General features: G+C 35.6%; 1 protein-coding gene across 2 annotated transcripts in view; it reads left to right on the forward strand.

Moving 5' to 3' along the window:
* Naprt (nicotinate phosphoribosyltransferase) overlaps window positions 1–15,029 on the forward strand; it is a 44,169-nt gene that overhangs the window by 12,549 nt on the left and 16,591 nt on the right. The window contains exons 6-10 of one of the 2 annotated variants that reach the window (XM_089250352.1): window positions 667–860; window positions 2,119–2,259; window positions 2,716–2,800; window positions 7,418–7,480; window positions 13,720–13,800. In XM_089250352.1, coding sequence (XP_089106478.1) covers window positions 667–860; window positions 2,119–2,259; window positions 2,716–2,800; window positions 7,418–7,480; window positions 13,720–13,800 — 564 coding nt within the window. The remainder of the gene's footprint in view (window positions 1–666; window positions 861–2,118; window positions 2,260–2,715; window positions 2,801–7,417; window positions 7,481–13,719; window positions 13,801–15,029) is intronic. The other variant, XM_089250360.1, reaches the window with a different exon arrangement.

Raw genomic sequence — 15,029 nt, forward strand, 5'->3', positions numbered from 1 at the left:
GCTTGAAGCTGTTTGTCTCTATCTCTGATAAATTCTTTTAATTTTTTTTCAAACAACTTCCAAACTTCTGGACCACTCTGTGTAGCCACAAAATTAAGAAAATCCCAGGTCCATCCATCACCGAGCTAGGGCCCCATCAGCCTCTCACTCATTACATTTATTTATATGAAGACGTGGGCATTCTAATTGAAGTTAATGTTGAAAATAGGACATATGCATACTTGCTTTTACTTGCTTTGTTCTTAATTCAAGGGCTTAATTCAACACAGATTAGTGCTGCTAAAATCTATTGTCTCCTTATAAGAGGGAATGACAGAGACTCCAGCCCAGGGACCCAATAGGAATTTTATTTTTTTAATATAAATTTATTATAAAGGTGCCTGTGAAAAATACTAGCCTGAGAGTCCTCCCAAAGACTCTAGTGTAGGTCAACCAAGATCCCTTCAAACTGAAATTGCTCACAGGAGGGAAAATATAACAAAATGTGTTCTTGGCAAAAAGTAAAAGAGGTTTTTCAAAAATGAACTTCAAAATTTTTTATCTCTCATTATCCCAAACCTCAGACATTTCAGACTCAAGTTATTGAGACATATATCTGTATTCATAGAGATTTTCGATTTTTTCATTTTACTTCTTACATATCTCGTATACATATATTTCAAATAGGTATTAAGAGATTTCAAAACTGGAGAAGAATTAGATTTCGTTGAACTGTCTCTCAAGCATCAACATGAGCTTTCAGAGTTTCTGCATGTGCCTTACACTGAGGCGAACGAGGGAGAAATAGCTGCTTTCATATCTTATGCTGTTGCGTTTCCTACAAAGTTCATGGCTATAGTAGACACCTATGATGTCATACGGTATGTTTAAATTATGAAACATTTGCAATTGCATTTCCAATTTCTGATATTTACATAATCCTAGATTTTTTAGTATTTTCAATCAATGTTAAGTGGTGCAAAAAAATGATACATGAACTGCTTTGAACTTACATTCAGGTTTATGTCAGGAGAAATTTCATGCACTTTCTGATTAAACTTGCTATTCTCATCAATAGAAGCTTTTGTTTTTTCTAAGATCCTGTATTCAACACTATGCAGGGAGCACAAAAGCCAAAGTCAGTTTTCTAGCTTCTAGGTGTGAATAATGTGCTGGTTTTCCATTCAGAAAAGTATTCCTACAGAGTCAGACGTACAATGTACAAAAATTCAGTCATCTTCCACTCCCACTTTCGATTCGGAATGTGTCAGCATCAAAAACGCATATTGCATGCCTCAAACACTGATGAGAAAATTTGGATCACATGATTACCATTAATTGTGATTGCAAAGTATTGAGCATTGCATCCCTTATCTTCTGTCTTTGTTCTTCAATTAAAGAGGTTTAATTTAAGACATAACAAAGGGCTTAATCATTAACACTGAATAGAAATGCAGACGCTGCAAGTTAACCATTTATCTCAGAAAAAACCATGTCCTAATCATCAATGGTGGAAGAGAAAGCCCAAGACGGTGGAACAGGAAAAAAATCAAAAAACTGCATTTAAAATGGATTTTCTTTTTTTTTTCTCTGCATTTACTTCTATTATTGAATTCAAATAATTGCTATTATCACAATACAATGATTCTATTACAGTACATTTACAATTATTAGGCACGTGTCACACACACACTGCAATATCCGGCATGCACCAATTGATTGTGCATTCCTCAGATTAATGTTTAGAAGGTGCATGTCTGGTCTAGCTGTGATAGTAATATCAAATTGGATTTCTCAAACATTGATAAAAACATGGCATAAAAAACACTACACGAAAAAATAACGATTCAAATAATTGAATTAAGATATCCCAATACTTTCTGAAAGATCAGTCTCCTTCATCATTTTTCTCTTAAAAAATGAACCTTAGGGGAGAGATTGAATAGTAATTATTATTTTATTTTTTTTAATTAAAGATAAATTTTTTGAGGAACTTGGTGGTTTTTTTGGGCATCATCAATAACTTTTTTAATGATTTTCCATTTAAAATTTGTTGATTTTTTTTTTTTTTTTTTTGGTAAACTGCTACATTCGTTCCTAGTTATATCACGCTTAGCTTCATTATTATGTATATTTTAGGAGTGGTCTTCTTAATTTCTGTGCCGTAGCATTAGCTTTGAATGATGTTGGATACAGAGCCACTGGCATACGTATAGACAGCGGTGACTTGGCATATCTTTCAATTGTGGCAAGAGAAACATTTCAGAAGATTGGAGAAAAGTTTGTCATTTCATTTACTCTGCTTATCCCAAAATATTTTGCCCATTTTGATTTCCTTTTATCATAATTTCCTACGTATTATACAAGTCTCAATACAACCCATGTAGTATACAAGTCTTTAAAAAAAGTTCATTTTTTCACACTTTTCAGATAATCATGCAGGTAATACATTATGATTTGATGATTAAAGATGATATAAGATGATTAATCCTTAACAAACATAAATAATAATTAGTATTTCAACAACAATTTATGATGATTCATAATGCAAAGCATTTCTGAATTTTCCAATATACATATATTTCTATACACATGGTTTTTCTCTCTCATGTTTCAGAATTTCATCTTAATGAGGTATGATTTATCTAATAGAATTATAATAACATATATAATGTGCCCTATATTCAATGGCAATCAATTTCAACCTTAACTATTTATTTTTTTTCCTTATCATAGGTATAACTTGAATTGGTTCAAAGATCTAACGATAGTCGCAAGTAATGACATCAATGAAGAAACAGTGATATCGCTAAATGAACAGGTATATTTTTATTTAAATCTTTTTATGCACTTTTTCAATGTTTTCCAATAGCATGTCATTCATGTTGAGTGTCTCACAGAATATGTGGCATGTCTAAATATTTTTTTGTCGTGTCTGTTAAATGTATTGCAGAATAATGCTGGTTACTGAGTACATGTTTTCGGGAACTTCATTAAAAGAATGTTTGTGTTTGATGTTTATTTATATGGCTACCTGATGTAGAATAGTTGGGAAAGGGATTGTCGCCATATCAGCATGTCAATGGTAAAATCAGAAAAGTGAATCCCTTCTCTTCCCGCAGAGCCAGAAATAAGCATTTGCTGTAAAATACAAGACATATGTTCACTGTGTTACTTTTACCCCCATTGAGGCAGTCTTGTGTGCTTGTCAGCTCATATGACGTCAGGGCGAACTAAAGATGTTGATTTGTTTGCCCATTTATGCTTTGAAGTGGTTCTTTATAAGTGAAAATAACTTCTGAATTTCTTACGAGCCACAGGTGAACCATGAACTGGGCAAGAGAGTCCCCTATGACAAAAGTTTGAAAACCTCTGCACTAAGTCATCTTACCTCAACATCTCAATCCCCTGCCACTGTGTGGTCATGTGGTCATAGTGATGGACTTGCATCGCAAGGACCTGGGATTTTTCCCCACCAAATGACAGCCTTTCCTTATACATTGTCTTCGCAGCGATCTTTGTTGTTGGGGTTGGGGAGACTTCTTATATATACAGTGAAACCTGTCTAAGACGGACACTGTATGAGACGGAAACCTGTCTTAAACAGAATCAAAATATAGTTCGTTCAATGATTAGTGCTTTGATTTGCTCCTTTATAAAACATAAATCTGTTTAAAACGAAATATTACTTCAGTCCTTTGATATTCCGTCTCTTACAGGTTTCACTGTGTATATATAGCTCCTGTACTGTTTTTAAACCAATCAGTTTCAGAATTTTATATCTGTTATCTTTATTTTGTCCGTGTTTTGTGATGATCTGTCTGGTGCAAGTGTGTTTTGTTTTTGAAATAATATGGATGTATGTTTTTCTTATAATTTGATATTTATAACTAGATTATAACCAGAAATTCCTGTCAAAACTCCAAGAACTTGATGCAAGGAAACTCCGCGCTTAAACTTTTTTTTTAACAATATGAGTATGTAGATGGAATCAGGATCCAACTGTGTAATGCTTCTTCTGGATTATTATGCTGGGCAAGGATGTGTTCCTCCCAAGACAGATATTTAAAAGATTTTTATAAAAAAAATTAAAATATCAAAAGAAAATACTGTTATAGGAGTAAATTTGTGTTAATTTAAATTGCTTTTAACTCAAAATTTCTTGTGAGTAAATTAAAGAGCTTACGCAGAGCAAGAATGGGTTTTCTCTGTTTTTCATCCATTGGGTCAAGAAGAAGTCGATCTTTTTTTGGTCCCACCTGCTATGAGGGTGTTGGCGCTATCTATTGAGAAGCACAGCAACTGCTGGAGTCACCTTGTCCAACACCAAACGAAAAATATCTTTTTTTAAACAAAAAAGTGGAATTAACTCAAATGTGCTAAAAATAGAGCTAACCTCTTCTTTGAGGATGATGTCACTCTCCGCTATCTATACAATCCATACAAAGGTTTTTAACAGCTGACTGATGCAAAGATATATTTTGGAAAGAAAGAAAATTCAACTGTTCTGAGAATCGAACCCATGTCCTTTCACTTTCCGGGTGAACGCCCTAGACCACTAAACTACAGAGGCAATGAATATCTCAATCTTTCCTATGAGCTCGTGTGCACTGAACGGGACCATACATGGATGGTCGGACCTAACTCAGGCCAAAGCTCACAATTGCTGACAATGCCACCAGATGGCGACTTATCCGAGGATGATGGCGCGCTCCACTATCCATACAAAGGTTTTTAACAGCTGGCTAATACAAAGATATATTTTGTAAAGAGAGAAAATTCAACTACCCCTGTGGGGTATCAAGCCCATGTCCTTTCACTTTCCGGGTGAAACGCTCTAGACTATCAGCCAACTGTTAAAAACCTTTGTATGGATTGTAACCTCTTCTTGCTGCAAGCTCTTCAATCACTTGTGACACCCCCTCCCCAAAAAAAACCTTTTTTTCACCCTCTTGAGGTTGATCCTGATCCTGGGGTTCAGAGATTTAATCATAAAATAAGCAGGTGTTTTGAATGCACGTGCAAAAGAAATTATCAGTGTGCAGGTGTAGGGTGTTTATGATCAATTTGACATGTTCTGAGCTGTCTAAAACTTAACTACCTATTAGAAACATTTTAATAGCAGAGCATGTTAATGAAGGGATAAAAATGACATTTAACATCACAGGAACAAAAAAAAGTTCATACATTGACTGATTACATTTCTGATATCAGTTCCTCCTCTGTAGGATGTCTTCTATGCAAATTGTAGTGCATATACTATTTTTGTGCAAACATATATCCAAACTGCTCAAGTTTCATGCGTCAAACTATGTCTGTTCTTATTTCTTCCCTAAATAGAATGATTTTAAGCTTATACAGGGTGTCCCAAAATCAACTGATAGTTTTCAAAATGGGATAGCAAGAAAACTGGAAAATATCGGTCATTCTTGCAGAATATAAATGTGCGAAGTCAGGAATTTTGGATATGTCATTCATGTTGCAAGGGGTTGTATGGTTATTAAAATAAAAAAATGAAATTTTTATACAGTCACTCTGTGCCCAAAATTCTAATTAGAAAATTGTTTCCCTCTCTTTCCTGAAGCCAACAAAAGAAATTCATCATTTCTAAATGTAATATTTGCAGAGATATTTGGATTCAAAAATTGGAGAAAAGTTGGGGGGAAGACAGGAAAAATCAAGATGCGAGTCGATCTCCCAGTTAAAAAGTCTCGCCACAGAGAGCAACAGGCCTACAAACAGACAAATATACAGTCACTACACATCACTCACTTCACTTCTGAGATATAGATGGCAGCACTGAAAAATCATACACAACACTAGATACTCACTCAGACTGTTAGGTACACACACTTACAATTCCGGCACAACTCGCTAGGTAGTAAATTGTCTATGGCGATAGACCTGAATTGTGCCCATATAAAAAAAAGTATAAATCAAGGAAAGAAGTGTCCCTTGGTGTATGCTGTTCTTTCCCAACTTTTCTGATTTTTAAATTCAGATTTCTCTAAATATTGCACTTAGAAATGTTAAATTTTTCTTCGTTGGCATCAGGAGAAATAGGTCAACAACTTTCTAATTAGATTTCTGGGCTCAAGGTGTCCGTATTGAAAGTTAATTTTTTTTTTTAATTTTTAATAACTATACAACACATTTATATTCCACAAGAATGACTTTAGAATCTTTTTTCTTGCTATCACATTTTGAAAACCATCAGTCGATTTTGGGACACTCTGTAAGAACATGCTTTACTAGTGAAATTCTTCTATGAACACTGTGATTCAACACCAAAAAAAAGCTATACAGACATCTTCTGTTTTGAAAATTTGTGTATCCTTATAATTAAGAGTTAATGTAATTTCATAGTTTTAGAATGGGTAATTAATACGTTAGGCATCTCAGAACACAACAATTGAAGTGATAGACACCCTATACACCAAAATCTGTTTCAATCAATGCTTCAACGGTTTCCTGAGATTCCACAAAGTGTGAAGATAGTGTGGAACCACTAGCTGCCATGATAGTTTTTCTAAGAAGTTTTTTTAGTGAAACCTTGCTGTGTTGCAGAAAAATTCTGAAGGAACATTGTGCAGTTTGAATGGTGCAAGGTGTGAAAAGACTCGCGTCAAAAATTAATGTCCAAGTCACACTGCATAACCACTGTATTGAGCTTTAGCTTTTGATTCACTTAAGAACTCACCCAGCAAAATAACACATTAGAGCTTTTTTAGAATTTTTTCTTTTAGTCTTGGATCTTTTATGATTTAAATTAGAAAGCATGAGGTGTGGATGTAATTTTAGTTCAACATAACTAGCAGTGTATACAATTTTCATGGGCTAAAAGGCTATCGTTAATTTGAGTATTGAGTAGACTCTTCTCCACCACCAGCAGCTGACACCATCAAGAGATGTTAAATGAAACAGACTGACTAAACAGGATTGAAACTATTCGGGCTTTCCTCTTGACTGACCGAATCATAGAAAACATCGCTGTTTGTTCACAGACTCGGCTTGACTTCGTTGGATTGGTCATTCTCGTGTCCAGAATTCTCCCAGTGGTTAACAGTAGCAGAGAGAAAATCTAATCGGCTACATAAAGCTTGCAGTAGTACTCAGGATTATGAACCAAGCTAAACTACTTGTAATTAAACTCAAATTGGCTTTCTCTTCTAAATGACTGCATTTAAAATGAATTTTAGTTTTTATGAATTTCAGAAATAAATCAAGAGTACTCTTTAATCTAAAATCTGGTCTTCGGAATAAAGTAACATTTCAAAATGTCGAAGATCTTAGAGAAAGAGGGTGGGAATAAAATCACTGTTAGTGATCTGAGGATAATCATATTTTTCATGCATATTTGGGTCACAATGCATTTTAGAAAAAGTCTATTGCCTGTCATGTCAGAATCAATTTTTGAAGGCAGCTTTCCTTTATGCAGAGAATGAGGTATGAATATCCTTTGCAAATCAACTTACTGTCCGAGGGGAAGTATTTGCAAGAGGTGGGTACGTCATTCATCTTTTTGTTAGATAAAAAAAAATATTTTTCTTTTTCCTTACTCTTTTAGACCCCCTCTTGTCTAATGCATGAATTTCTTTAACAACCTTAGTCATCATTTACAGTTTTTTTTTTCTTCTGTAAATCTGTATTTCTTTTATTAATACTTTAACCTGCCTATGTTTTATTGATTAATAAATCTAGATAGCATGTATTAATATTATTGTGTTCAATGATTTTAAGCATGCTGTGTCATATCTTAAATTCACATACACATTTCAGGGTATTTCTTTTATCTCATGTGCATGAAAAGATCTTGGTCTTTTTTCATTGAAAACTCTTAAATATCAAAAGATACCCAATGTCTTGTGAAATTAACAAGCTTTCGGTTTATGGTTTTAGTATCTTTGATCCAATTTTTAAAAGAAACAAGGCTAAAAAATTATGTGCATTCACCTAGTTTATTTAATTATTTTTTTCAAACTGGAAGAAGTATAGTAGCCACCATTTATGAGAATCAAATTGCCAAAACCAAATAGTTTTGAAATAAGAGAATTATCTGTTATATAAGAATCAGATTTCCCCTTATCAGAATCAGTTGTTTTTTCAAAAACTGTCACTGTTCATTTTAGTTGTTCGAACATGTAGGATATATTTGAATTAGTGAGAAGCAGAGTACAAGTCCAAATCCTGCCTTTTTCTTTTTTTTTTTTTTTTATGGATTGACTCGATAAATGTAGATCTAAACATCGATTGTAAGAGCAGTACCATACCAGCCTCCCTTCATTGGCATGTTTTGAATTTGAATCAATAAAAGCATAGTACCTGCATTTGCACAGGCTGGCTGCATTTTCACGGCCAGCGTCCATTTGAGAATGAGAACTTACCATGTTGTTAGGCTATGTCCTGCTATTTCTTTTTGACATTTCGCCCACAGCTGTGGTGGGCATCTTTAGAAGGTGAGTCTGGAAGGTGGTCTGAGTGTTGACCCCTTCTTATCAACGTGTCCAGTTTCATTTGCTATAGATTGTTGTGATTGGCTAGTCACCTCATTCTCATTCGGGAGTGGCTAAGAATGGTTACCATTTTTAAATCTATTGTGTCTCCGAAAATAACCTAACGATAGATTTCCATAAGCACATATAAATAAAAATGCTTTGTATAGCAAAGTTATACTCATAATTCTGCATACACATAAGCAGTGCATACCAGATGTAAATATGAAACATTTAGTAGGAATTTGTGATGCTGGTCAATATTCTGAATAATGTTTTTTTACTTACTCGCTCTGGGTCAAATGTTTTTAGATGTAAGAAAATTATTAATTTGTTTCCAACAAATACATTATGCGCCAAATTCTTTTTTCCATTTCAATTTATCATTGCAATAGGGTGTTTTTGTGTGCATTAAAGGCAAAATCATCTGTATTTCCATCACTATGTGGTTGTGGTGCTTCAAGCTAACTTTGCATGTGCTCGTCTTTTCACTAATAATACCCTGGTGCTCTACAAGCTTGTAAAATGAGATGCTTTTGAATGCAATGTTAATATTGCCTTAGAGACATTGCATGTGAATCAGGCATTAAATCACAGTATCTATTCATCCTTTAATCATTATGTGCATGTTCCTGAGCAAATGAAGTTTTGAACTGAGACGTACCCACCAATATTTCATTTTACATGTACAGAAATACCCTAAAGTTACGTAATACAGGGAACCAACAATAACCATGCAAGTCAAATTCGCCTAAGTCTGGGTATAGTTTTCTTTATAAATCGTATGTGGTAAAATTTTCATTTTTAAAATTGTAATGAAATTTGCGGTTATTTCTGAAAACTTATTAAATGGGGGGGGGGAGAGAAGTCTATAACCCCGATGGCTTTTTAAAATTACCTTGTGACTTCAATCTGGACCTTTGAAAATGTTTTCGCAATTTGTGCAACAGTAAATTGTGTATAAATGAGCATTACATGTATAATATACTCGGAATGTTTTTTTAACACCTTAGTCCATTGAAAGAAATAAGCTGTGATTGTGTTTGGAGGCAATAAAATAACTTAGCCATGGGTTGAAGTTGATTGAGTGTTATAGACTAGGTACGTTGTCATGAATGAGTGTTAAAAAGTAATTTTGAGGCTGACAGTAGCATTGGACTTTGACTATTCAATTGTAATGTCTGCAAAAATGGTAGATGTCATATGAGCTGTGGAATTCTATTTTGTAAATCTGATGTAATTCTCTATCTTTAATAGCTTAGTTAAATTTCAAATAGTATTCCAATCAAATTTTTTTTCTTGATTATCGCATATCTGAGATTTGTTTGAAAAGTATCTGACCATAATTTTTGGTGCTTGATCCAATGAAGATAGGAAGGCAAAGTTTGATACATGTATTTAGGCTACCTAGTGCATATGCTTTAATTTTTTCCTGCCAGTCGCCAACAGACAGTCAATGGGTGGAGAAATGTGAGTGCTGTCTCATTTTCATTTTTGACAAAATGACATGAAAAACTTGAACAACGCTACTGAATTAATTGTGATGGAGCTGCTAATTGTGCCGCAAAACCTCTTGGAAAAACTCCTTGGTGATGGTTGCATCATGCGGTGTGTACTCATGATACGTCATTACCTCTCTGGTTAAAACTCCATATTGAGTCATGAATTTCCATATTTTGAACTATTTTTAATTGTATGTAATATTTTTATTGTTTTGCCAGTGGTTAGCCGTGGACCACCCCACACGGTTTCAATCCTACTCCACAATATTCTACAATCCTATTTTACAATAAGCCTAACCATATATTGTCAACTCTGGCTTCAATGTTGGTGTTTAACTGTTGCCACAGATTTCTGTTACGATTTTCTTACAATACGCCGATATAATGTGCAAATCCCTATGTTAGCTTATGTTAGCTCGTGACACTGATTGGTTATGATGGTCCAGCGTGACCAAAAAATTTTAAAAATAAAATTAGTTGTTAAAAGTCTGGAAAATAAATCTCAATTGTTCGTAGTTCAGATCTCAACTCTAATTGCATTGGATGAAAACTGTTTCATGATACTCATTAAGATCTCAATTGTGACGAGTAATTTGTCATAATCATAAATCACACCACTGGAGTCAAAGAATACTGTCAGCGTGATTCAGGGGCGAAGCTTTACACTTGAGCCAACTTTAAGGGGCACACCCCAGTATTGCAGTGAAGTTGTCTACAACTCACCAAAAGGTAGGCTTTCTCTGTATAGCACGTCAGAGTAATGCCGGGAAGCTATGTCCTCTTCTGCTGAAAGGAAAAAAATGTTGATTACATGGTAATTAGTGAGTGAAGACAGAGAGTTCATTGCACTAATATTCAAATTTTTATTCTTCATGAAAGTAAGAGTTTATACGCGTATTCAGATACAAGCCATTTTGTATAAAACTCTACATTGAAAGATACATGCATATATGTTTGAATATCATATTTAGTTTTTTTAGAGTCATTGTCATTAATAGAGAATATGGGCGATATCATATCAGGGAGCAGGAACCACCGGGGATACGCCATATATGTGGCCTTAACGTTTTTAGCTGGGTCATTTTCTATAAGTTCAGCTTGTCCGTTAGGTATAGGTATGTGTTCAAGAGTTCCGATGATGTCGTCTATTCTTTTGCTGCCAGTCTTTAGATCTGTGAGAGAGTCATTTATCCAGTGTGATTTGAGTATCTTGTGAGTGTACTTGAATGGTTTTTTTGAATTGAGTTGCCATTTAGAGAACATACCTTTCTCGTCGTTGTATTGAATTGCTTTAGGTACAGTACCGTCTTTGTCCCAGATCACGTGCATAACAGGACTGGAGTGTCTGTATACAGTTTGGAGAGAAGTACTGCTGACCAGTTTGCTGTCAGGATCAGTGACGTATCTGTATATATCGTAGTTGCAGTTTTTGAAATATGCTGACCATTGCACAAGTCCTTTGGCTCTGTACTGGTCCCAGGTGTAGGAGAGAGATTGTAGAAGTCCCTTGTCAGTCGGTAGCCATGATGATACCTTTTCATATTCTGCAAGTAGTTTAGCAGGAGTCTGAGCTTGAGCACTAGACATTCCAAAAGTATAGTTGTATGTTTGAATTGATTTGAGAGTCACATACCTGCATATAGGTATCTGTAGCCAGTTCCTGGGTACAGCAGGTTGTGCTTTAGTCCGATAGTTCCCACGGCGATAAGTCCTGCGTCTCCGGTATAGTGTGTTGTGAATCCTCCTCCTGTGGAAACGTAGGCGTCGGTGAGTAGTGTATGACCGGCATGTACTGCGGTGGAGGCCGGTACCCAGACGGACCCGCCGTCGATAGTAGAGCTGTCTGCGTCTCCACATGCTTTGCTCTCGGACAAACGACTGCGATGTTGGGCATGATTGTGCCTATACTTATAGGAATTAACGGAACATGTCCCACGATGGACTCTGTACCCTGTGCTGTTAGATAGGCATGTGATCCATGATAAGAGTCCTTGAGATCTTGATCAAAGTGCATGATAATGTTGATACGTCTGAATAGTGCAGATCTGTTTACGATATTAGGATACCAGTCGAACGGGTCCCCTATTTTGACATTGCATCTCCTGAAGACAAAATCATCAGTCAAAATGGGAGGAACAGATCGAATGATAACGTTCATCTCGTCTGCAAGTTCTCTGATCATGATTTGATGATTCTGCATCACCAGAGACTGTGACTCTTTCAAAAACTATCTCATTTCTAGATTTTGCTTCACTCACCACTGACATACAGCCATATTTAAAGCAATCGTTCCACTCCTTTATCACTGTAGTGCCCATTTCTTTATTTTCAAAGGTCTACTGAATCTTGTGAATTGTTTCCATTTGGTAATCACCAAGCTTCATATATAATTTAGTGTAGTAGTGTGTGGTTTTTTTTTTAAGTTTTTCCCGCCATTTTTTCAAAAATGAAAATGCCACGGCTCCTCACTTACAGTTCTTTATTCATCTGCAGTCTGCTGACAACTGGCAGCTTCTGTAGGCAGGAAAAAATTCAAGCATGCATACTAGGGTTGCCTACATACATGCACCAAACCACGTCTTCCTAGCTTCATTGGTTTACGCATAAAAATTATGGTTGGATGGTTTTTTGAACAAACTATACTATCTAAGCAATAAGTATAATTATGCTCGAATTTCGGAAATGTGTAAGAAAATCCCTTGATTATGAGTTTGCATAAGTAGCTGTATTGCTGTGTTGGATAGATCTAGTCTAGAAGATGGCTTTTTTTTTTTTTGTGGAATAGGACAAATACTCAAGATAATTTGTAAAGTGGTGTGTTTATATTTTTGCAAGGAGCATTCAATGGTTTTAAAAACAATTATGATTGAGAGAATTTTATTTAAGCTGTCATAATAGGTTTTTAAAAACCTGGGTTAGCAATGCATATTGAGTTTCAAGTTTTTTGAGGTAAGCATTGGTAAAACATTTTAGATATACAGGGTATTTCAAAAAGAATCACCCAATTTGAAATGTGTATATTACAAACAATATTGAACATTGACACTTAAAATTAATTTTATATTACATGACTAATCATAAAGTTTATTATAGAGTCATAGATGCAGCTTCACCAAACACCAACTCTGGCCATATCGCTGTATTGCAATTTACTGCCATTAGTGAGATGGGTTGGAAGTGAAGGTGCTGTCTATCGGTGGTCGCCTCGAGTTCGTTAGGGAAAATATCTTATCTATATCCTCCTTTGGGTTCGAACCCGGGACCATGACAACAACCTTCACGATGGTAGACGAGCATCTTACCACCATGCCACTCGGGCACAGTCATAGGTGCTGGAACCTGGGGGCTGAGACCATTTGAGGCCCTCCAATAAATTTGTAAATGGCTGAGTTCTTCTTTTCCCCAGTAATTTCTGAAAAATAACCTATGCAATGCACCTTCCTCCTCCTGCGTACGTGCTTGAGTCCCGTATATATGGGACGACCAGCAACTTTCAGCCCCTCCAATGTGTTCTTCTTGTCGCACCTTTGCTCAGAGTTCTTAGATCTCATTATATATTTGCATCAAGCCAGCTCATTAATCGTGCCTTATTTCATTAACTACATGGCATTGATATCAGAAGTAGGGCATGTTCATGAGAATGTTTGAATCGACTGTTTCTTTAATCATTTGATGATGTTAATATCAGGCTTTGTTGTAGTTTTTTATCACCGATTTTACATCTCCAAGTTATTTGACTTTTTTAGGGTCACAGAATTGACTGCTTTGGCATTGGAACTCATCTTGTGACCTGTCAAAAACAGCCTGCCCTTGGTTGTGTCTTTAAGGTGAGAATTTTTTTTTTTTTCATTTTCGTACCATATTCAATGTGTGCTGTATTTCTTTCCTGCTCTGTGACTTTTTGTTTTGAATTGTGATTTTTTTGCGCTCAAATAATTAGTTCCTTCTACTTGGCAAATTAGATTTTTAAAAAACATTCCCCCACTTCATATGCTTCACTGTTATCCATTTAGGTGACTTGGGTCTGATTCCTGAATGGGCAAGTAGGGCATTAGTTCCTATGGCATTAGGCCTAATAGTTTTATGGGTTCAAAAATTGAAATGTTGTGTATTCAGTGTATGAGTGGAAGGTCATTGACCCTAACCATAGGGCCTTCCAAATTCTTGCTTTGCCCAAGGTCTCATTAACTTAAAGTTTGTCCACACAGGTGGCTGTTATAGTTAAACATCCAGGGGTTCTGAAAACTGTATACAGTAAAGCCCCTCTTAACTGTCGCCCCTCTTCTGTAACCAAATAATAATTTCTTGTATAATGAAAGCATGTATTTCAAATCCCTGATTAGCTGTCACCCCTGTCTTGCAGAAGAATTTTTTTGTTCCACCAGTATCCACAAAGGAATGGAAATTACGGAAAAAAATTTTCTGTAATTCTTTTAGAACTATTATGCCTTTCAAAGTACAATTGCCTGGATACCAAGCGAAGATGAATTTGGGAAAAAAAATTCATGTCTCTCTGCTGGGAATCAAACAATCAACCTCTCACTGTCCAGGCAAGTGCTCTACAATTAAGCTACAGAGGACAGATATTTAGTTCCCTTATGCTGAACGGATTGCGCTCTAAGCAGCCTCCTAATTCATAACAATTGAGATTTGCCTTCAGATGAATCCATGGCCATCTGTGTGAGCTAACCTGGTTACTAGCTGTTGCTGAATTACGAAGCTGTCTAAAGCGCAGCCTCGTTCAGCATAAGGGAAGAAAAGGTGTCCTCTGTAGCTAATGATAGAGCACTCACCTGGACAGTGACAGGTTTGTAATTTGATTCCTCACAAAGGAATGTGAATTTTATTTCCCAAATTCATCTTCCCTTGTATCCAGGCAATTGTACTTTGTATAATTAGTGGAGAGGTTCATCGTTTAATTGTACTATGACATGGTTCAAAATTCAGAACTCATTTGCAACTGCAATGGGCATTTTTAGTCGTGAATGATAAAGAGAGAAAGATCAACGAGAATCATTCTTTGAATGGAAACTACTCAACTGTTTCTGTCTGTTTG

Source organism: Pholcus phalangioides, unplaced genomic scaffold, assembly GCF_987345545.1.
Source record: "Pholcus phalangioides strain wild (caught in Gottingen) unplaced genomic scaffold, Ppha-v1.0 ptg000003l_1, whole genome shotgun sequence".
NCBI classification, from domain to species: Eukaryota; Metazoa; Arthropoda; class Arachnida; order Araneae; family Pholcidae; genus Pholcus; species Pholcus phalangioides.